This window comes from Rousettus aegyptiacus, unplaced genomic scaffold (assembly GCF_014176215.1).
Source record: "Rousettus aegyptiacus isolate mRouAeg1 unplaced genomic scaffold, mRouAeg1.p scaffold_m13_p_2, whole genome shotgun sequence".
In the NCBI taxonomy this organism is placed as follows: domain Eukaryota; kingdom Metazoa; phylum Chordata; class Mammalia; order Chiroptera; family Pteropodidae; genus Rousettus; species Rousettus aegyptiacus.
In genome coordinates this window covers 154,810,083-154,834,477 of record NW_023416295.1, presented here as the reverse complement: position 1 = coordinate 154,834,477, position 24,395 = coordinate 154,810,083, and the positions used below count along the sequence as shown (strand labels likewise).

Here is a 24,395-nt window from a genome sequence, read left to right as displayed (position 1 = left end):
AAGTTGCGTATCAAGTGGAAATAGTGATTTTCTTCTTGATTATATCACATTAAAGCATGAGAACATTTAAGAATTGTGTTAAAGCATCTATAGCTTAAACATATTATGTATCATTCTTCAAAGTTCCATTCACAGAATCACTGCCGTTATGTGGTTGTGTAAGAAAACAATAAATTTTAATAGTAATAGAAGCAAAATTATTCACTGGTGAACTGACACAAAATTGGCTCCCCCTCACCTTCTCTTGCCTCTATCTCTGTCATGATATCAAAGACATTGCAAATTGTCTTTCATCAGCTATCAGATGCTAAAACCTGATAATATAGTGCAAATATAATGTACTATGCAAATTAAAATTGTTTTCAAAATATTTAGGGTTTTATGAGAGCCATGAAAGTGATAGATTTGTTTTAAAACACAAGCAAAATCGCTGAAAAAGGGGAGAACATCCAAGTTGCACAAGTTAATGATGTAAGTGTAGGAAATCAATAGGTATACTAAGGAGATTGATAGATACAATAGGAGAGAACGAATTGAAAAATGAAGTATTATGAACATTCAGTAAAACTAAAATATGGAAAGTATTATTTTTTTAAATGACATGTTCTATGATCAGTTTACAAAAACCAAACACAAAGTAAAATTGTACTTTTTTCTATTATAAAATTTTGTTGAAAAGTAATGGCTTTCCAGAAATCTCAACTCTTGATTCTTTTCTCACTCCAAGAATTACTGCAAAACACACAATTGTAGCTTAAGTTTTTAAAGTATGTGATAGATTTATTTTCAAAAATGTTTTGCTTTATTTTTTTTTTGTAGTAAAGCTTACTTAATTCCCTTTCCCCACCACCTATTATGAAATATTGGTCCTTCTTTTAGGTCAATTTATATCAGTGGCCTTTTTCCAATACTCATTAAACTCATACATTGAGGACTTCCAATACATATTAAGATGACCTATTTAAAAAAATAAAATTAGACTTGGAAATTGCTAAAATAATTACACATGATTAGGTATATTCTTTATTTTTTCCAATCTATGCCTTTGCATTAACTGTGCCTCCTCCCACATTTACCAGTGTTCTGAAAATATAGTTAAATTTATAAAGTTAAAAACAAGTTTTTGAATAATATGCAGTCAAAATATAAAAATGTGCAAGAAAAACAAGTCAGGGAAATTATAATAAAATTCAGAATATGTGTATATATAATGACTTTCACGCAATATTGTGTTTATGAGATTCAATTTCGCTATGTAGCTACATAAATTTTTAATTTTAATTACTATAATAGTAATTAAATTAATTTTCATTAAATGAACAATTGAGGTATTTCCTGTTGTTTGGGGTTTTAATGAAAATATCTACAATGAACATTCTTTACATATATCTTAGTGAATATAATCGTGAGTCCTTCACTAGTTTCTCTAGGGACAAGACCTAAGAGTAGAATTTCTTACTCCTTGGGAATGTATATTTTCTATTTTGTTAGATAATATGAAACTATTGTTTTAAATGATTGTACATTTCTACCCATGCTAGATTATTGTTGTTATTGCTTCACAATCTCTGATATTTTATAATGTCAGAGCGTGCTAAATTTTGTCAACTTAAAGGCTATATATTTATATTTCTTGGTAATTGAAGTTCACATTTTTTTTCTGATTATGACTGAGAATGATCACCTTTTCATATGTACTAGTTATTTGGATAACCTCTCATTGCGAAAACCTTTTCAAATTTTTTCCCCCATTTTTGCTTGTGGGTAGTCTATACCCTATTTCTTATTGGTGTTTTTTTTTTTTTTTTTAACATATTTGGCTGCTAGTCTATTGTCCACTGTGAATGTTGCAAACATATTTTCTGATTTTACATCTATATTCACCGGAAATATTGGCTTGTAGTTTTCTTTTCTTGTAGTGTCCTTATATGGTTTCGATATCAAGATAATTCTGGCCTCATAAAATGAGTTTGGAGTATTCCTTCTTCAATTTTTTGGAATAGTTTGAGAAGAATTGGTATCAATTCTTCTTTAAATGTTTGGTAGAACATCTCATTAGCCTACTGAGGTGCATGACACTGACAACTACGTAGTCCTTGGTGAGTGCTGTGGGGGTCCTCAACAGCATCTCCAGGTCTAGTAGATAGGAACCAGGGCGAGCAGCAACTGTGACAATAGCCAGCGGTGTACACACACTTGGCTGCAGGGACCATCTGCAGGTGCCTGTGCAGTGACAGGGACCAGTTGCAGACACGTACATAGTGGTGGGAGTGTCCTGGCAGTTGCTGATGCCTTGGCATGCACTATCGGGTCTCACCTCAGTGCACAGCAGTGAAGGCTGGTGTTGAAATTTAGGCTGAAGCAATGCAGGCACACATCTGGAGGGGTTAGCTGCCGTTGAGCTCTGTGGTGCAGGACAGTGACAGGAGCCAGAGTCAGATCGGGGCCCACAAACAGCTTTGCTGTGAGTATGCATTTACATGGCTGTCGGATCTTGCCACATCTATGGGAGCCACTGATGGGAGTTGCACTAGTAGTGTTCATGTGCAGAGCTGGAGGGGTTAGTTCCAAGTGTACTCACATTGGTGGGAGACAGCCCTAGAGGTCTGGGCTGGTGTTTTGCTCTCAGGCAGCCACAGAGGCCTGGGCTGGCTTCTTGTGTCAGTCTGAATCCTGTTTGGGTCCTGAGCTCCAGCAGGGTGAGAGAGGAGAAAAGGGAACAAGGAGACAGAGCTGGGAAGCACTTGGAAAACTCCACTGTGTGAGCATGAATACCTGTGTGATGAAAATTAGTGGGTCCGCAGTGGCTGAACTGACCTTTGTTCCATTCAGTGGTGAAAGCTGCTGGAATTCTCTGCAGAGAAGATTGCTGGGAACTACAGTAACTTCTGTTGTGTGGCTGAAACTAGTAGCACGCACCCTCCCACACCCCCTTTTCTTCCTTGTTCCTAGCCATCTGAACAGCTTCAGCTGGTCAGTCTTTGCTGAGGTGAAACCAAAGGAGGTCGCTCACTCCACTCTTTGTTTCCCAGCAAGGGGAACTCTTTCTAGCCAGGAGTTCCCTCTTGGTGCTGAGTAATGCTGGCCTGGAGAATAGGATGATGCAATTTAAAAGAATTGTTCTTCCTTTCCTTTTTATGGAGTCATTCTCTTGTTATTTTCACCTACAGTGTTACTAAAGTTTCTTAAGTGAACTCTAAATCTCTCCCAGAGAACTGTTTTTTGTTAGTGTTTTTTGTTAGTAGAGAGCTAATTGTTGATTTTTGTGGGAGGACTGAGTCTGGGATCTCCTATGTGGTGACTAGGTCTCTCTTTTCTTACATTCTATGAGTTGAAGGCCACTTCCAGCTTTTATTTTCATTTATTATTTGTGCCTATAACACCTGGTCTTCCTAGGTGTTCTTTCATCCAACTATTAACCAGGTCCAACCCTCCGTAGATTTTGAGATCAGACATCAGGCTTGTTCAGGGTGGCATGGCCAGAGACCATGGACCGTGGCTTCCCTGGGATGCGAACCCAGGACCTTCTGCATGTAAAGCAGATGTGCTAACCACCACACTATGGAACCATGTCCCCATTTCCAGCTTTTAGAAGTTGCTGCATTACTGAGTTTACTGTTCCCTTTCTCCATCTTCAATACCAGAAAAGGTGGGTTGAATTCTTTGAATTCTTTTCATATTCCATCTCTTCTGTTATCCTCGCCTACTGTTAAGAACTCAAATGATTAGACTAGGCCCACCCAGTTGATCTATGATAATCTCTTATCTCAAGGCCCTTAACTTTAATCACATCCGAAAAATCCCTTTCGCAGCAGAAGAGAATATATTCACAGGTTCCAGGAATTAAGGTGTGGACACAATGGGGGAAAAGGGGACATTATTCTGCCTACCACAGCATTAAACTTTTATTATTTTCCCTTTTTAGTTCTGGCACACTCATTTTTATTTTCATATTTATTCTTACGAACTTTATATTTTAATATTATTTACATTGAAAATGATTTGCTAACTTATTTTTAATTTGGTGAATTCTTTAAACAATTTGTTTCTGCCATAGCATTTCCTCTATAATCTCTTCCTGATTCCCTACATCAGATTTAGGAATACTCCTTCATGTTCCAGTCATGTTCAACTCATGCCACCACTAAGGCACTTTCATTTTGGGAGGTGTTTAGTTTTAGCCTATCTCTCCGTCAATTTAATATGCTAATTATTTTAAAATGAGAGCTCAGTTTTTTTCATCTTGTAGTTTTAGTGCTCAAGATTAATGCCTGGCACATGATAGACACTGATTAAATATTATAGTTATTTGTTTGAATGAAAACTATATTTTCCTATGTGGAAATCTTAAAGTTTTATTTTTCCTCTTTTGTTCTTGCATGTAATTATGAGGCACGATGGTTTATTTTCAATCATGTTAACTTTTTATCAACACACACACACACACACACATAGGAAATTTTTACAATATATGGTCAGTTGCAGTGACTAAATCTTGTATACCTTGTGGCTAAGCTCTGCTTTTCTCTGATCATCAGGTAGAAATAAAATTAGGTTACAGAAGATGTTATCTTTCCTTTTCACAGAAATTGTACTTAATCTCTGACTAGCTTTTCCTTTCTCAGATACCCCAGAAATTGATTGTCTCATTCAGAATTAGTATTGTTTCAAAAATGACCACATAATTATCATGCAGAAGATGTACTAATGATCGGAGAACACAACTGAGATAATTTGTAATTGTTCGCTCAGGAAAAAAAAGAAGTTCAATTGCTCGTTCTGACCTGAGACTTATAGATGTAGTTTTTTTCCCCCTTAAAACTACAAATTGCTGAAATGTATCAAAATATGTCAACATTTGAATAAACATTTTTAATAAAGTAAAAAGAAGTACATCTATTTATGTCTCATCTTATCTTTCCTCACTGTAAGCTAATAATTAAAAACAATCATTCTTTTTGTGTGATGTAAATTTGTATTCATCAAAGAAAAATAGGCAGCAGATGTTTTTAGTAAGTTTATGAGATTACTGTTTTTCCAAATATGTCTCCTCAATCTTTTCTTTCTCAGTCTTCTTTATTTTAGAAAAGACATGTTTAATTTCTCTTATTCCACAGTCTTTCCTTCTGTAATTTCTTTGGTTTTTCTTCAAAAATAGATTTCAAAGATAGAAATAACTGTCTAATATGCAAAAACACCATTATTATGCGTCTATATGTTAACCCAAAGGGGTAAACATTTGATGGTTTGTGTGATAAATGAAAAAGCATTTCTCTAGATTATTTTAAAGTGATTTTACCTTATTTTTATTTTCACGTTTCCATTTTCTTCTTCTTTGACATAATTAACTTTTTATTGTGGAAAAGAATAACTGTATGCTTCAGATGTTTGGTGGCAATCACAATCTTTGGACCTTGCAAAACATACATACAAACAAACAAACAAGCAAAACAAAACTCCCAAACAAAACACCCTTCACATGATCGGCTGAGTCACTGAAGAATATTCTTAACAAGCTGAAATTCCTATATGTACAAAAGAGCTTCAGGGAACATTGCACAAATAATGAGCAGAAATGAATGGAAAGCACCTGATTTGTTTAAAAGTAAAGCTATGATTAGAGGATTTTAAAACATCTGAGTTATCACACACGTGCTATATACTATAGAGCTGCATCGAACACATTCTCCTCAGGTATCATCACAGTGGTCTTCCAAAATTACTTTAATGAACTTAACTTTGTTTTTATTTAAATTTTAATTTTTTCAGCACTACTAGGAAAATAAAAAGTTCAGGAACATGGATTATACTCTAAAAATAATTTTTCCAAAATTTTTTCCCTGATAGTGAACTTTCTATTTTTTTTGAAATATGAGACATTAAGTATAAAATGAAGTGCCTCTTGATCAATTGGCATTTTATAAAATACTCCAACCAATAATAGAAGAATGCACATTCTTCTCAAGGTCATATACAAAATTCACCAGGATAGACCATATTCTGGGCTATAAAATGCATGTTAACAAATTTAAAGCACACATAGTGTTCCCAGAATGAAGTACAGTTAAACTAGATATCAATAACAGAAAGATTGCTGGAAAATCTCTAAATATTTGGAACTTAAATGATATACTTATATATAATCCATGGGTCAAAGAAGCAGTCTTAAAAGAAAATGTTAAATATTTTAAACTAATTAAAGTGAAAATACAAATTATAAAGTTTTATGAGATGCACTGAGGCAGTGCTTAGAGGAAAATTTATGTCATTAAATAAATTAGAAAAAAAATCTGAAATCAGTAAATGAAAGTAAATTTCCTCAGAAAACTAGAGAAAAGAAAGCAATTTAAACCTATGAGAAACAGAAGGAAATAAATAATACATGTTAGAGAGCAGAAATCAGTGAAGTTAAAAATAGGAAGACAACAGAGAAAATCAAGGAAACCAAAAGCTGTCCTTTGAAAATGTCAATAAAATTTATCAAGCTCTAGTCAGGCTAACAAAAAGAGAAAAGAGAGAAATTACCAATATCAAAAGTAAGAGAATTTATGGCATTAAAAAGATAACATAGGAATACCACAGATAACTTTATATCCAGAGATTCAATAGATAAAATGAACAAATTCCTGGAAATACACAAATTACCAAACTCACACAATGTAACTCATTCTATGAAGCCAGCATTACTATAACACTGAAAGCAGATAAAGACATTTTAAAAAAGTAAAACCACAGGTCAATTCTCTCATGAACATATAAATAGTGCCACAGTTCTTACACAGTGACTCAGCTTTTTATCTGGTAATGTCTCTCTTTCCATCTAATTCAGAGATGGATTATTCTGTTTATAGGGTGTTTGGTTCAGTGCAAAACCCAGAGAGACTGATGATGATGCAGAAGCCACCAAAACATCCCCATCATTGCCAGCACAAGTGGACACACAAAGGTAGGAATCCATAACTCTTCATTAGACCAAAATTATATAGATAGGATTTTCGTGGGTTTTTTAATCCCAGGTTTTAATGAGAACTTCTAAGAATGTAAACTAGAGTCTATTTTTCAAGAAATTTGTTATCTTATTTTGAAATAATATGTTTACATAAATGTCTCTCCACCAGATTGTGTGGTTTCCTATCTCTGTAACCCTCGCTCGCATCCAGCCTAGTTCCTAGCATAAAGTTATGTTTATAAATACTATATGATAGAGTGTAATGGATCAGATTTTATATGACCTGGGATGAAAATTGTGAAGGTGTTATAATGCTTGTTTTATTGAAGCAAAGTATATAATTATAAAGATAGCATCTGAGTTTTGTTTAGTGAATTGATATAAATATACAATTTTTATTTCAAACGACATTTGGGAAGATAGCTAGAATATCTGATCTTCCTTATGTTTTTCCACTAGACAGTTATTTTTACTATTATATCACTATTTTGACACCACTTATATGTTACCTTCCTGTCTTCAATCCCATGAATATTATCTGTATAATTCAGTCAAAATGTAAATAAAGGCAAATGACAAATTTTTATGGAAATGTTTTGACTAGCCAGTTAATCAATTAATCTCTTCCCATTTGATTGTTTTGGAATAGAAGTGTTAACATAAGAAAAATGTTTAAATAAATAGGAAATAAAGCATATTGATCTTTTATTTAGAATTGATAAATCTGATTCATTAACGATAATTAAATATGTGTTCATGTCAAGGTAATTTAAACAGAGATGGCAGATTTCTTCTCCAACCTACGACAATGTTTATCCTCAGAATTTACATTCCTATGACACATTTTCAAGGGCATTTTAATTATTGAAATGTTTCAGAAAGAAAAATTAATCATTACAGATTACCCTGAATGTCCAAAGTGGCATCTGACTGCTCTGAAACTGGCCAGCATTGCACTGGTTATACTCGTTGCCTCAGTGATAGGACTAACGATTTGGGGTGAGTAGATCGAAGGATGTATTTTCAACTATGGAGATTAACATATTTCTTTTGGAGTTTACTTTTATTTCTTTCACTTTTTTAAGAATCATTTTTCACATTTGCCTGATATTCTCTTTCATCATTATTTTAATTACATTGGCATTAAATAACACAGTTAATGATTTCATTAATACTTAGTAGCTTTTCCCAATAGAGAAAATGCAATAAACTCATTAATTTACAAACTCTATTTTGTTTATAATTTTAATTAATTGGTAAATGGCATGGGCTTGGCAGTCACAATTCTATCAACTGAAGTTTCGTATTTTGGTGAAAGCACTTAGTTTTATAAAAAGCTGATTGTCCCTTTAAATAAAATTTTTTGACTTTACAAGTGACTTGATATTTTGAAGTTTAGACAAAATTTATGAGCTGCTTGAAAATTTAAGTCTCAGTTAAATTTAAGATCTATTTCTAAAATGAGCTCTACTTCAATAATAGGCATAGATAACTACGTTTGTCATTGTTTCTATTTGTTATGACCTTTATGTTAGAAGTTTGTATAAACATTTTATACACGTTATTTTAGCCTTACAACTCTAAGTTTGTTAAATGTTTCACCATTTTATATATGAAAAAACTGAGTCTTCGTAATTAGTTCAAGATCACACAGAATTCTAACCTATCATATTAAACAGATGCAAATTTAAATATATTTGAAATTTATTTAAATAATTTGTTTTTATTGTTTGTTTCTACTTTTTGTAAGTGGAAATCTCCTGTCTATAAGTTTTTTCATCCTTTGTCAAATTAGAGGGTTGGAATGCTGTAAATAGACTTCCTTTCAACCAGCAGGTTGTACATTGCAGTTTCATTTTAATGGATACTTAAAAGGTACAGTCTTATATTTGGAGAAATCTAATTAGTGTTACTACTTTTCCTTCTTTCTCAGTGTGTCACCTAAGACTACATTCTTTCCGTGATAACAAAAGTACGAAGATGCTTGGTAGTGAGAATGGAACCAAAGATTGCGATTGTATGAATATTCCTCCCAGGAAACAGCTGGGAAATACAAACTTCGTAAGTAAGTGGTTTTATTTCATTATATTGCAGGGGAGAAAAACCTTTTTCTCTATATCCTTAAGTTTAGTACCTGGAGGTCTGTGAATTAAACTGACAAAAGCACAATTAACAGGAGAAAAACATTTACTTGTATGCACTAGAGAGCTAACAAAAGAAGTAGCTAGCTCAAAATGGTCACAGTTAAAGACTTATACACTTAACTTAGTAGGGAAAAGGGAGGTTGAATAAATTACTTCTGTAGGAAAACATGCTTAATTTAAAAAGACAAGTTATTTTTTTTAGGAGAAAAACAAGAAAGAAAATTTGTTATAGTGTCTGTTTATGCAGGTGCTGAAGTCTTTCCCTCTTCATGGCCATAAAATTTGCCCAGAAAAGGTATTTATGATGAGTCTTTTTTCCAGGGAAATAAACCACACAAAAGAGGAAATTTATAGCAGCTTCATTTCTCAGAAAGTTTCTGTTTTTAGTCAAGTAAGGCGAGCTTAGAGGAGCATCTGCTGAATCTTAGATGTCTCCAGCTTAAAATAACCGTTGTACCAAAAGGGAATATCTTGGGCTGGTGTATTTAGACCCCCTTCAGTATTTTGAAGATGATTTTCTTATTTTCATTTCTTTACCTTCGATTCTGCTTCTTATTAATCTGTTCAGGTTCATTGCTTAGAAGATACTTACTTACTCTCAACTTGCTCATCTTACTGGTGCTAAAACTCTTCTCACATACCAGTCTGGAACAACGAACTTGCCACTGCTTTAAGTGTTGTAATTCCCTTGCTAGGTAACAAACAACATCACTGGCTATCTCTTTTCATTTTTCAATTTCTTAATTTATTTATTTGACTTCATGTACTTATTAGGCGTATACGAAATACTTGGTTTGCTGATAAGATGGCAAAGAATTTAAGAAAAAGTCCCTGTTTTAAGAATCTCATGATCAGTGTAAGCGATAGTAAAGATAGAGTCAAATGACACTACCACATGTGGTTTAAACTGATAAAATCTTTCTTAACAGAGCTTTAGAGTAGCCCTTGCATGAGGCATTATACCTCTAAAGTAAGGTGTGGACAGGAGGTGATGTGTAAGTTAAGGATGACATGATAATAATTATTTGATAGCAGTGGAGTCATATATCTGGAATATTTATTTTATTTGATGAAAAGTAATCCAGATAGTAGCATACTAAACCAAATTCACAAGTACATTAAGGATTAGAATGTAATAACTGCATGAAAATTTAAGATAAAATCAATTTTTCAGGAAACTGTGTGTAGGAACTTAAGGAACAAGTACCTTGTTCTTTAGAGTTGGAGATGATTTGGTGGAAAACTGTGAGGTGTATTTGCCTACAGTTGTTTAGTTGATATGATTATCTTTTACTTTACTACCAAAGGACATCATACTAGCATTTTGTAGTATCTATTTTTATCTATTTGGTAACACTTCTATACGATAGTGATTGCTGTTTTTATAATTATTATTTTTTGTTACAATAAGGTGTATTAGATCATTCTTTAAAAATTATAATGTCAACAGATTGAATTGTAAGGCATTTGCAGATCAGTATGTCTAACAAAGAAGGGTGTTTTAAACTTACTAATGTTCTGTAGATCTCTACCTAGTTTATTAATACACTATTTCAATGACCACTTTGTTGTTATTACTTACAAAATATAATGCCCTGAGAAGAGAGTTGTAAAGAATCAGAATACTTTGCTGATTCAAAACAGAAACTTATTATGTGATATTTTCACCCAAATGATGAGATTCATCATATTCTCTCTCTGAGAGTGCCCATAGACTCTAATGGTAATAACTAACTCTCATATAGAGCATTTTGTAGTTTATATTTTTACATTCATTTCATTTAATATTAGCAGATAAGACAAGTTTGTATACAAATTTATGGACATTTAAAAAATAATATGCAATATTTAAGATACACAAAAACTTAAGTAGAATGCAATCAATACTTATATACTTGCTATTTAGCTTAAAATATTTAAAAAATTAGTTCATTTGAAACATGTGTGTACCCATTTTTTATTACAGGTTTATTTGAATACATACTTCAAGTTTTTCTTTTTATGAAAATAAGTCTGGTGGTTATTGAGGCATTTAGATACTGGGGTCATGTTGAACAATTGTTTTACAAAGTTACTGATAGACTGTGTTATAAAATACATGTTTCTGAATCTAAAAGGGACTCTGAAAATGACATTTTATTTTTCCAGTACAGTTTTTTCCTGAATGCTCTTCGAATCTCTGTTTACTTTAAATTTTCCTATGCCCTACCACTTATTATGACCTTGAGTAAGTCACTTAACTTATACTTTAGTTTCTCAGTTTATACTTTACTTATCCTTAATTTTAGTATGTTTATTTACAAAGTGAGGAACATGGAGTTTATCATTTTATGAATCTCATAGATTATTTATAAGAAAAAACATTTCATATATTCATGTGCATAACAAATTCAGGAAATTATTTGGTGTAGGTAATTTTTAATAAATAATTATTATTATTATTTCTTGCATTCACCTCTTCTAAAGACTATTCCTAAGTGGAAGGGGAATTCATTTCTTAAAAGTGGGGCAAAAATATTTATTTTTAAGGAAACAGTTTATAAAATTAAAGCAAAATTATTTTTGATATTCAAACCTTTTTCTCATTTGTATTTCTTCCATTTTTTCCATTTCAGCAAACCCTAGACTAAACTTATGCCCTAATGATTGGGTACAAGAGAAAAGGAAATGTTACAAATTTTTTAAAATTTTTAAATCATGGATTGACACCCAAAAATTCTGTTCAATAATGAAATCACATCTCTTGATGATCCAAGACAAGGCTGAACTGGTAAGAGCTAATTTGCTATGAAAATTAGCCCTTTCAAAACTTGGAAAAATAAGTACATTTTATAATCAAAGAATAATACTAATAATTATTTCCATTTATTGAATTCCTGTCATATGGCAGGCACTGTAATAGGCGTGTTACAAATATTACATAATTTATTGTTCACTATAATCTTATGACACAGACAGTATTTCCCCATTTCTGTAAGAGGAATCTTCAGAACTTGACAGGTTGTATAAACTTGCCTATTTCAAAGCTGAGATATTCATGTCATCCTTCCACATTACCTGTTTGGAGTTATTTGAGATACTCATCAAAAGCATTACCAATATCTGGCAATATAAGTAGTATCTTGGAAGGAAAGACAGGGCCTCTTCAGTTTCATTTGAGTGTAATTTCACCATAGAAACCAGTTTTCTTCAAGACTGCACATTGGTAGACAAAGCAATCCATGTATAGTTGTTCCTTTCAGAAGACTTATTTCCTAGTTTTTGCTTCACAACTTGTTTGCAGTCTTTCACCAGTTGCTGTTTATATCACCATCCTCATGAGTTCCATTAAGCAGAACATGCCTTTACATAATGTATGCAGGAGTCATGTATTTTGAATACCTTTCTATATTTATTTCTTTGCCTAAATATATAGAAAACCTCTTCAGTCTTCTGAAGATTTTCCTGATTAGAAAGATAGATCTCAAAACCTTTTAAAATCTAGAAAAAAAGTCAGAAGAGGCTATTTTAATAAGTATAACTCAGTTAATTTCCTTTTGATCCCCTTTCACAGGATTTCATACAAAATAATATACAAGATGGAATCTACTTTTGGATTGCTTTAAACATTACACATCCACAAAAGACATGGACCTGGTTGGATGGCACCCCATTAAATCCACAGTTGTGAGTGTTTGGTATCTGAGTACCATTGGGAAAATATAAGAGCTCAGCAGCTAGTTACAACTGGGGGCTTCTCAAAACTAGGTGGCCAATTTGTTCCTGTAAATTGAAGACTTTGATCTGGTATTACTGTGTGGATAGAAAATTTTCCTTAGAGAAGTGAAAGCTTCTAAACTCATTTACTTTTAAATTTGGGCTTTCTTTTCGTTTACCTATAATGCTAGAAGTATAAATACAAAATTATTTATTTTAAAATCTTTTAAAATATTTCTTGAACATTTACAGAATAAACTTTATTTTGATTAGTAGAAGGACTTCGATTATAAAGAAATACTAAGATGTAAGTTACAAATAATGCAACAAATTGCCATCTGACTCTTTTACTCTAATAAACAATATCTATATCTATTTTTATGTATTTCATTCATTTCTGCTTGAATTCTATAGGTAGAGAGAGCTAAATCTTTGGGAATTATGTGCTAATCCCCTCCCCCCCAAATAGGCAGAATAGCCAAGGATTCAGGGTGAAATCTTCTATTCACAGTGTCAAGGTTTCAGAGACCATCAAAAGTTAATTAAACTTCTTGAAAATTGTGGTCTTTGTGGTGGCATTCAAAAAGAGTGAGAATTTTTTGGAGAAACATGGCACAGTGAGAGATGTGCCCAGATCTCTCCCCTTGAAACAATAATAAGCTGAACATCTAAAACTCAACAAAAACACCCAAACTGCACACCAGCATGTCTGAACATGGGATCTGTGCATAAGAGCTACCACAGTAGAATACACTTCCATTAATGCCCAGGTGGGGAAATAGTCCATTAAACACCACGAACAACCAAGGTGACAAGGCATCTCAGAAAGAAAGAGAAAAATCTCCAGAACTAAGCTTACAGACATAGAAACATGTGACTTAAATGACAGAGAATTTAGGATGATATTTCTGAAAAAAACTCAATGAGATAAAAAACAAATCATATCAACAATTTCAGGAATTGATAAAACAACTCGATGAGCAGAGCAAGGAGATTGGAATCCTCAAAAAGAACCAAAGAGAAATTCTGGAGATGAAGAACACACTGCAAGTTTAAAAATGAAATAGCAAGTTTGGCAAATAGAGTTGACCAAATGGAGGAAAGGATCAGTGATATCGAAGAAAAAAATCTAGAAATAAATCAGAAGAAAGAAGAAAGAAACCGAAGAATGAAATATAATGAAAGAGAAATACAAGAACTAACTGATACCATCAGGAGAGGAAACATAAGAATAATGGGCCTTCTCAAAGGTGAGGAAAAGGAGCAGGAACTAGAGAGCATTTTCAGACAAATAGTGGACGAGAATTTCTCCAATCTAAGGAATGAGCAGGAGCTTGGAGTTCAAGAAATCAACAGAACACCCAGTTATCTCAACCCAAAAAGGCCTTCACCAAGATACACTGTATTAAAATTATCAAAAATCAATGACAAAGACAGAATTCTCAGGGCAGCCAGGGAGAAGAAAATAGTAACTTATAAAAGAAAACTCATTAGATTATCATCAGACTTCTCAGCACAAATCTTACAAGCCAGAAAGGAATGGAATCAAATATTTAAACTATTAAGTGAAAGGAACTACCAGCCCAGAATAATGTATCCAGTTAAGCTCTTCTTTAGATATGAAGAAGAAATTAAGACCTTTCCAGACATACAAAATTTGAGGGAATTCTCCACTACAATGCCTGCACTACAAGAAATACTGAAAGGGGTCAGCTCGTCTAGATCAAAATGAGAAGAAAAAACCATAATTAGGAGTAAGGTGGCTATCAGGCAAATAGAAAAAGAGGAGTGCAACCTTTACTAAGAACAGGACATTATAAGCTTAAACAATAAGAACAAAATTGTTATAGCAAGGTAGTAATGGCTGTTCAGCATACATAGGGACAAACTGAGAAAACAATGACTGAAAAGGGGAGGATTCGAAGATCCAAATTCACAAAGGAGATAAGGCATGTGCAGAAGAAAAGGAAGACTGTATATATATAAAACTATCCTTTACATATTTATAATGGTAACCACATGCAAAGATTCAGAACTGTAATATATAACATAAAACAAGAAGAACCAGTGGAAAAATCAACAGAAGCCAACCAAAATAAAGAAAATAGAAACATAAGGACAAGGAAGAAATAGAAATATCAACCTACCAGAAAGCAAAATATAAAAAAGCTATAAGACCTCATTTTTATAATCACCCTCAATGTAAATGGACTGAACTCACCAATAAAAAGTCACAGAGTTGAAGAATAGATCAAAAAACAAAACCCAACCATATGCTGCCTCCAGGAGACACATCTCAGTTCCAAAGACAAATAGAGACTCAAAGTGAAAGGGTAGAAGATGATATTTCAAGCAAATGGCATTCAGAGAAAAGCAGGAGTAGTGGTACTAATATCAGACAAAAGAGACTTCAAAATAAAAAGGTAAAGAAAGATGCTGAGGGGCACTTTATAATAATTAAGGGAATCATGCACCAAGAACAAATAACACTTATTAACAGCTATGCTCTCAATGAGGGAGCTCTGACATATGTAAAGCAATTACCAACAGAACTCAAGGGAGAAACAGACCAAAACACTATTGTAGAATGGGACTTAAGTACCCCACTGTCTGAAATGACAGATCAACCAAACAGAAAATCAATAAGAAAATAACATTCTTAAATGACACATTAGACCAGTTGAATATAACTGAAAATTACAGAGCCTTCCATTCCCAAAGAACTGCTTCCACATTGTTCTGTAGTGCACATGGAACATTCTCAAGGATTGACCACATACTGGGACACAGAAATAACCTCAACAAGTGCAAGAGGGTTGAAATCATACCAACCATATTCTCTGATCATAATGCTTTGAAACTAGAGATCAATTGCAAAAAGAAAGCAGGAAGAACCACAAAGGCATGGAGATTAAACAACATGCTACTGAAGAATAACTGGGTCAGAGAAGAAATGAAAAAAGAGATCGAGAGATACATAGAAACTAATGATAATGGTAGTACAACATATCAAAACTTTTGGAACATGGCAAAATGGCAAAAGTGGTCATAAGAGTAAAGTTCATATCATTACAGGCCTATCTCCAAAAACAAGAATGAGCCCAAATAATGCTTCATCTTAAAAAATCTAGAAAAGGAAGAACAAATGAAGCCTAAAGTCAGCAGAGGGAAAGAAATAATCCAAAATTTGAGCAGAAATAAATAAAATTAAAAACAAAAAGAAAAAAGAAAAAAGAAATGCAACAAAAAGCTGATTCTTTGAGAAGCTTAATAAAATTGACAAACCCCTGGCTAGACTCACTAAAGAAAAAAGAGAAAGGAGACAAATAAACAAAATCAGGGATGAAAGAGGGGAAATTACGACATACACTGCAGAAATACAAAGGATCATACAAGACTACTGTGTAAAAGCATATACCACCAAATTTATTAACCTAGAAGAGCTGGACAAGTACTTAGAAAGATACAAGCTTCCTAGACTGAATCAAGAAGAACTGGAAAATCTAAATAGACCAATCAGCACTATGGAAATTGAAACAATCATCAAAAACTTATCAAAAAGTAAAAGTTCAGGACCAGATGGTGTCACCAGTGAATTCTACCAAACATTCAAAAATTTAATACCTATTCTCTTCAAAATCTTCTAAAAAATCGAAGAGGAGGCAATACTTCCCAACTCATTTTCTGAGGCCAATATTATCCTGATACGAAAACCTGGTAGGGATATCATTAAAAAAGAAAACTACAGATCAATATCTCTCATGAACACAGATGCAAAAATCCTAAATAAGATACTATTGAACCAAATACAGCAACATATTAAAACAATTAAAACAACATATTAAAACAAAAAGATCAAGTGGGCTTCATCTTAAAGGTGCAGAGATGATTCGACATATGCAAATCGATTCATGTGATACACCATATAAACAAATTAAAAAATAAGAATCATATGATCATATCAATAGATGCAGAAAAAGCCTTTGACAAGATACAGCATTGATTTATGATCAAAACACTTAACAAAATTGGTATAGAGAAAATATACCTTAACATAATAAAGGCCATCTTTGACAAACCCTCAGCCAACATTATACTTAATGGTGAAAAATTAAATCCTTCCAAGATTAGGAACAAGGCAAGGTTGTCCACTATTGGCACTGTTATTCAATATAACATTGGTATCTTAGCAAGTGTAATCAGACGAAAGGAAGATATAAAAGGCATCCAAATAGAAAACAAAGAAGTCAAACTATCACTATTTGCAGATGACATGATTATATAGAAAACCCTAAAGACTCCACAAGAACACTACTAGAAATAATAAGCAAATACAGTAAAGTCTCTAGATACAATAGCGATGTTAAAAAATCCATAGTGTTCCTATATTCTAATAATGAAGTGTCAGAAAATGAATGGAAAAAATCGTTCTTTTTGCAATTGCAATAAAAAGAATAAAATACCTAGGAATAAGTCTAACGAAACATGTGAAGGACCTATATAATGAAAACTATAGGACCCTATTAAAAGAAATCAAAGAAGATACAAAGAAATGGAAAGGTACTTCATGTTCTTGGATTGGAAGAATCAGCATAGTTAAAATGACCATATTACCTAAAGCATTATACAGATTTAATGCAATCCCCATAAAAATCTCATCGGCATTTTTTAAAGAGATAGAATTTAAAAATCCTCAGTTTTGTATGGAAGCACAAAAGGCCCCAAATTGCCAGTTATCCTGAGGAAAAAAAAACAAGGCTGGAGGCATCACTCTGCCCAACTTCAAATTATACCCCCATGCGACAGTAAACAAAACGGTATGATATTGGCAGTAAAACAGACACATGGACCAGTGGAACAGAATCGAGAGTTCAGAAGTAAACTCATATTTATATGGGGAAATAATATTCGACAAAGAAACCAAAACCATACAGTGGAGAAAGCAAAGGCTCTTCAATAAGTAGTGCTGGGAAAACTGGAAAGCCACCTGCAAAAGCATGAAGCTAGACTATTGTCTATCACTGCAGACCAAAATTAACTCAAAATGGATTAAGGACTTGAATATAAGACCTGAAACAATAAAATGTATAGAAGAAAACATAGGAATGAAACTCAAGGATCTTGGACATAAAGAGAATTTTATGAATTTGACCTCAAAAACAAGAGAAGTAAAGCTAAAATAAATGATTGAGACTACATCAAACTGAAAAGCTTCTGCTCAGCAAAAGAAATCATCAACAAAGTAAAAAGACAACCATTCAAATGGGAAAATATATTTGCAAACAATGCCTCCAATAAGAGCCTAATATCCAAAATATACAAAAAACTCATACAACTCAATAATAGAAAAACAAATGATCCAATCAAAAATGGGCAGAGGATCTGAGCAGACACTTCTCCCTAGAAGACATACAAATGGCTAACAAATATTTGAAAAGATGCTCAACGTCACTAGCTATTAGGGAAATGCAAATCAAAACCACAATGAGATCCCACCTCATACCTGTTAGATTAACTATAAACAGGACAAGTAATAACAAATGTTGGAGGATGCAGAGAAAAAGGAACCTTTATACACTGCTGGTGGGACTCAAATTGGTACAGCCACTATGGAAAATAGTATAGAGATTCCTCAAAAACTCAGAATTGATCTACCATATGATCCAGCAATCTCTCTAGTGGGTATTTACCCCAAAGACTTGAAAATTCATATCCAAAAAGATATTTGTACACCAATGTTCATAGCAGCATTATTCACGGTGGCCAAAACATGAAGCAACCAAAGTGTCCTATGATAGATGATTGGTTAAAGAAGCTGTGGTACATACGTACAATGGAATATTACTCAGCCATAAGAAGAAATGAAACACTGTCATTTATGACAACATGGATCGACCTTGAGATAATCATGTTAAGTGAAATAAGACAGACTGAAAAAGTTGAAAATCACATGATATCACTTATATGTGGGATATAAACCTAAAAGCAACAAATGAACAGTAGAAAAAAACAGAGACTCATGGACATGAACTATAGACTAGTGGTTACCGGGGGGGGGGGCAGGTAGACTGGGTAAAGAGGGTCAAATATGTGGTGACAGAAAGAAATATATATATGCCTTACTATTAAAGTGTACAGCTGAAACTTATTGGATTTCATTAATCAATGTCACCATTAAAATAAATAATTAATTATTTTAAAAAATAGATGTGAGATAAGAAGGAGATAAAAAATAATGTTGATGATTTAGAGTGATACATCAAGTACACCAGGCTGGCTGAAGGGTAGTAAAAAAATGCCCTGGCATAGAAAGTCATTCTACAAATGAATGTTCTTACCTGAAGACTATTTACAATATTTTTCATTAAAATAATTTACACTCTATACCTACCCATGGCATACTCATTGTACACCATACACATTAAATTAATTTAAAAATTTTATCTATAATTATTTCTAATAGAAATTTACAAACATAATTTTTAAATTACATTATTTTGACCCACGTGCAAACTTGCTTAAAATTGAGAACTTTTTGATTTTTTTAGATGGCTTATGGTTTATTTGTCTAATACAGGAAAAGTTGCTTTAAATATTATGTAAAAACAGAATTAAGGGGAAGTTTCCACTCTTTTGTGTTAAGGATGAAGAATTTGGGTATACCTATATATACACATATACACAGAAAATCTTTTGTTGAGATGCCTATATGAGTTTAATAAATTTAAAAGGGGAGAGAAGTTTTCTCTCCTGCTCCTCACTCTCTTACTCCTTGCTTTAATCCTGTCCAGTGTTACTGTCACCATCCTTAGCATGTGAAGTGTAGCTGTACCAAAGAGTGTTCATTCTTAGATCTTTTGTACAAGCAAGGAGGCTCATTATACAAGAATAGTGAGAGAAGATTTTTGAAAGTTGTGACATTTGGGATTTAGGTCTGGAAGATGAAAAGTTTAACTATTTGATTCTATGGAAAATTGTTTAATATTTTTTAAAACTATGTGTGTTTTGGATACGTTGATATTTCTAAATCTTAAAATGATAAATGTACTATTGTACGCTGTAAAGTTGGTATCATTCGATTGTTTCAGATACTCAAAAAGCTTGAATCAGAAATTTCTGGGGTAACAAAATAACTTTTCAATTTCACTTATATGTGGAATCTAAAGAGCAAAGTAAAGGAAAAAACAACAAAAACAGACTCATAGATACAGAGAACAAACTGATTGCCAGATGGGAGGAGGGTTGGGGGACTAGATGAAAAAGGTGAGGAATTAAGTGCAAATTGGTAGTTACAAAATTGTCATGGGGATGTGAAGTGCAGCATAGGGAATATAGTCAATAATTTTGTAATAACCATGCACAGTGCCAGGTGGGTACTAGACTAAGCAGAGGGATCACTTCATAAACTGTATAAATGTCTAACCTCTATGCTGTATACCTGAGACTAATATAAAATGATATTGAATGCTAATGCTCATTGAAAAGGAAAAATTAAAAAAACTAATTAGTAGCACCTTTAGACATATTAATGACTTAACTTTATATTGAAATGGTCCTAGTCAGTATCTTATATGAAAATATTGAGTGCTTTTCTCAAAGTCTGAGATAAATCTCAACGTTATTCTGTAAAAATAAGAAGTTAGAATATGAGCCCAATAAACACAGTGGCAAGGCAAGGAGCAAGCCACTCCAAAATATCTCACAATGGCATATTAATTATTTTGAATTAAAATTGCTTAAGAAACTTTTAATATGAGAACACTCCGACCTCTCTCTCACTCACTTTCTCTGTGTGTCCCCATGAAAGCAGGGGATGAAATTCCCCTATGAAAGATGCCCTAGGGTCCCTATATCTGGAAATATCCTTATCACTAGAGATAAGAAATTCAGAGCCAAAGAATTATAAACAAATCTTGTGATCTCTTTATTAATTTATTACCTAAGCTCAAACTTTGTTTAGATTCCTCACTAATTAATACCCAAACCTTACTTAGATTCCTTGCTAATGAACACTATTTTATTTTATTTTATTTTATTTTATTTTAATTTTTGTCCTGTTAATTCTTCACAGATTTATTCTTTCTCTGAAAAGTACAAAACACTGGCTGGTTCATCATTTCTCTGAACATCATTTATGATTCTCTTATGCACATATATTAAATTGTTTTTTTTTTCTCCTGTTAAAAAACAAACAATAGCAACAACAACAAAATGAACTTTTCTCCTAAAATGGCAAAATAGTCTGCTTGGACTGCTATAACAAAATGCCACAGATCGGGTAGCTTATAAACAACAGAAATTTATTTTTCACAATTCTGGTGAGTGGAATTCCAAGATCAAGGTGCTACTAAAGTCACATTTAGATGAAGGTCCTTTTCTTGGTTCATACTTGGAGCTTTCTCACCACATCTTCATATGGTGAAAGGAGCTAGGGATCTCTCTGGAACTTCTTTGTAACGAACAAATCCCACCCATGAGGTTTCCACCCTCATAACTTAAGAACATCCTAAAGGCCCCACTTCCTAAATACAATTACTTTTAGGGGTTAAATAGCAGTCCTCTAAGATCTTTATTTTCAAATGATCATAAGGTATTGGGAAAACGGTGTTTCTCATTCACATTTTTATCCCATGCAGTATTTTTATTTACGAATAGTCATTTTTAGTGAAAAAACTATTTGGAGTAATTTCTTCATTAAATAAGTCATTTGATGTGCATTCCATGTCTGAATATTATAATATCTTAGGTCTCCAGTTTGGAGAGTAGTATGTTTTTTCTAAGAAGAGAGAAAACACACAACATACACGTTGTTCTTTTAGCAGAATGAAGACAATATTGCTTTTTCTTTACAGGTTTCAAGTCATGGGCCGGGTTGAAGATAATGCCTGTGCTGTGATAACAAAGAAGGGTGTTTTTTCTGAAAAGTGTCACAGTGACAACTACTGGATTTGTCAAGATGTGGTTTCTTCAGATGATGGCCTTTAAATAGATCACAGGTATCTTTCCCATCAAAAAAAACATTGACAAATACTCTTTATTTATGTATTTTTATACAAAAAACACTTTGTTTCTACAACAAACAAATGATGATGATAATGATGATAATAGTATAGATTTGCGTTACTATAAATGCAAATAATCACCCTCATTGAGTCTTTAGCTCTACTTGGTCACTCGCACTTTATTTTCATAGACATTTCCCACTCTTGATAGTGATTATCTCAGACAGAAATTATCCTTTTGTCTCCTCAATAATTTTCTCCCTGCACCTGTCATTCACCATTATCAGAAGAGCTTGTGTTTTTGTTTGTTTGTTTTTAAAGAGACCATATTAGATATATTCCTGAACTTTCTAACATTGAGTCTATATATTCATCTTCATCTTGCTACTTTTTCTTTTCCTCCTATTGCCAAAAAACAAAAACAAAAACAAAAAACCAATATCCCTCTTTCTTCTAAATCAAATCTGTAAGTCTGTAGTCAGGATTGCATCCGTTTTAAATTTTTCAGGGAAATTCTTTTCTTGTCTACCTCCTCTCTAACCTCTCCTTATGCTTCCTTTTAAAACAGCAACTAAACATGCTAGAGCAACAAGAAAACTTTCCCTCAACCACATGTGGCTTCTAGTTTCTGCCTATTTTTTTCCCCACCCCTTACAAGTCAAACTTCCTAAAAACTGTTGATGTTCCCTTTTTCTTCTTTCTACCTCAAGTTCTAAAATTTGGCCTCTGCTTTTCATACTATTTCACTAAAGTGTTCTCACCATGTCACCAATGACTTTTTTCTGGCTAAATACAATGAGAACTTTTTAGCTTTCACTTTAACTCTCAGAAAATTCTTCCATTGTTGACCTATCCTTTCTTCTCGAAGTATTCTCTAATCTGAATATCCTCAGCATCTACAACACAAAGCTGTCTTGAACTTCTGTCTACTTCCCCAGCCATTCTTCCTCAGTCATTTCTGCAATGTTTCTTTCCTCTTCTGATCTCTTAAATCCTGATGTTCCTCAGAGTTTTGTGTAGGTCCCCTATCATACACAGTCCTGGGCTGTAATTTCAATTGCCATCAATTTACTGGTAATTCCCAAACCTTTATTTCTAGCCCAGGCCTTATTACAGTGAGTCATTCATTGGGCATCTCTATTTGAATACCTCAAGGCTCTTCAATCTTCATATGTTAAAAATTAAACTTATTAATTTATTGAATGATAGCAACATGCCCACACTAATCCAAGCCAGAGTCCTTGCAATTAACCATGACTTCCATTTTTTCACCCCAATATTCAAACACTTATTTAATTTCTGTCAATTTTACTACTTAAATATTTCTGGAATTCATCTACAAATCTTATACCTACCGTGTAATCCTGGATTACTGCGGTAATCTTTTTGCCTGCTTCTAGTTTTGTCTGCCAAAGTCCATTCTCCATATGATGACGTAGTCACTCTCTAAATCTCATACTAGACCACAGTACCCGTTACCTTATTCTCTTCAGTGGCTTTTCATTGCTTAAAACTTTTTCCAGTGCCTATCACACCCTTTGTGTCATAGCGGACATTTTAAACTTTTTTCGGTTCCTCAAATGCATCATACTTTCTCAGGCCTCTGATCTAATCATGCATCGTTTGCTTCAATTTAAAACTTTTTATTCTTTCCTTTTCTTACCTTTTAAACTCTTGCTTAATTTTCAGGTGGCCAGTTAAATGTTATCTGAAGGAAAATACTTCCTTGACCATTCTTCACTACAGACTACATTACATGGATTTTATATATATTTTCATAACTCCCTGTACTTATCTAATCTTAACATCTAGTACCTTCTTTTTTGGCCATTGTTTAATTTATTGTGTTTTTTCATGCACTGTAAGCTCTGTAAGGTCAAAAATCCTCATTATTAGGTTGGCGGTAGGGCAGGGGGAAGTGGGGGTAAGGGGAGGAGGGCCAGCCAGATGCTTGCTTGGAGACTTCCCATCTTGATATCGAAATCCAGACCTTCCAGCCCAACATCGAAGTCCAACTGATGAGGGCTCGCTCTAAAGCCCTGGCACCACCACCCTAATCCGGATACTCAACTAACATTCAATTAACATTCCCCATTCTATACCCTACCCCCACATAACCCCATAAAAGCTACACCCTCCCATCCCAGGGCACAACTTCTCTGGCCCCCTCTCCCCTTGGGACCAGTGAACCTCGCCCGGGAGCGCTCTCCCAATAAAGGCTTGCTTTTAAAATTTCTCGGCGTGTCACACGTTTATCTTACACTCATCATTGTTCGGAACAATGATGTATAATGGAAGATAAATAAGTATCTTTTATGTTGTTGAGTATGTATTTGCAACATGTTCTATGATTTCCCCGGCACAACTTTAACTAGTTATGCGAATCTCATCCCCTAGTTTAATCATAATCTGTATATAGAGAAATAAACCACTTAATTTTTTAAAAAATAAAGATCACTTTAGGCTTATAAGGGATAATAAATAAAATTTTTCTTGTTTGCTATTTGTTTATTTTTGTTTTTAACCTAGAATTTTAACCTACATTGAGATTTGGAGTAGAGAAATTACTAAATTAATGCTTGCTAATTAAATATAAATTCACCA

General features: G+C 33.3%; 1 protein-coding gene across 2 annotated transcripts; it reads left to right on the top strand.

Annotated features, from left to right (window-relative positions):
- Positions 1-2,274: 2,274 nt before the first annotated feature.
- Positions 2,275-23,684, top strand: LOC107502073 (killer cell lectin-like receptor subfamily F member 2). 2 transcript variants are annotated; one of them, XM_016128887.2, is made up of 9 exons: positions 2,275-2,464; positions 3,586-3,649; positions 6,852-6,946; positions 7,850-7,948; positions 8,883-9,014; positions 11,709-11,863; positions 12,647-12,759; positions 21,642-21,785; positions 23,481-23,684. In XM_016128887.2, the coding sequence occupies exons 3-8, from the start codon at positions 6,886-6,888 to the stop codon at positions 21,772-21,774; spliced, it is 693 nt and encodes a 230-aa protein (XP_015984373.2). In that variant the 5' UTR covers positions 2,275-2,464; positions 3,586-3,649; positions 6,852-6,885; the 3' UTR covers positions 21,775-21,785; positions 23,481-23,684. The 2 variants fall into 2 exon arrangements, with proteins under 2 accessions (XP_015984373.2, XP_015984375.2); XM_016128889.2 differs by lacking the exon at positions 3,586-3,649.
- The last annotated feature ends 711 nt before the right edge of the window (positions 23,685-24,395 follow it).

Excerpts from the sequence above, each read along its gene's own strand:
- LOC107502073 (XM_016128889.2), top strand. The coding sequence starts at position 6,886 with ATGATGATGCAGAAGCCACCAAAACATCCCCATCATTGCCAGCACAAG. Across the intron at positions 6,947-7,849 it reads GCACAAGTGGACACACAAAG|ATTACCCTGAATGTCCAAAG; the intron begins GTAGGAATCCAT and ends TAATCATTACAG. Across the intron at positions 7,949-8,882 it reads GATAGGACTAACGATTTGGG|TGTGTCACCTAAGACTACAT; the intron begins GTGAGTAGATCG and ends CTTCTTTCTCAG.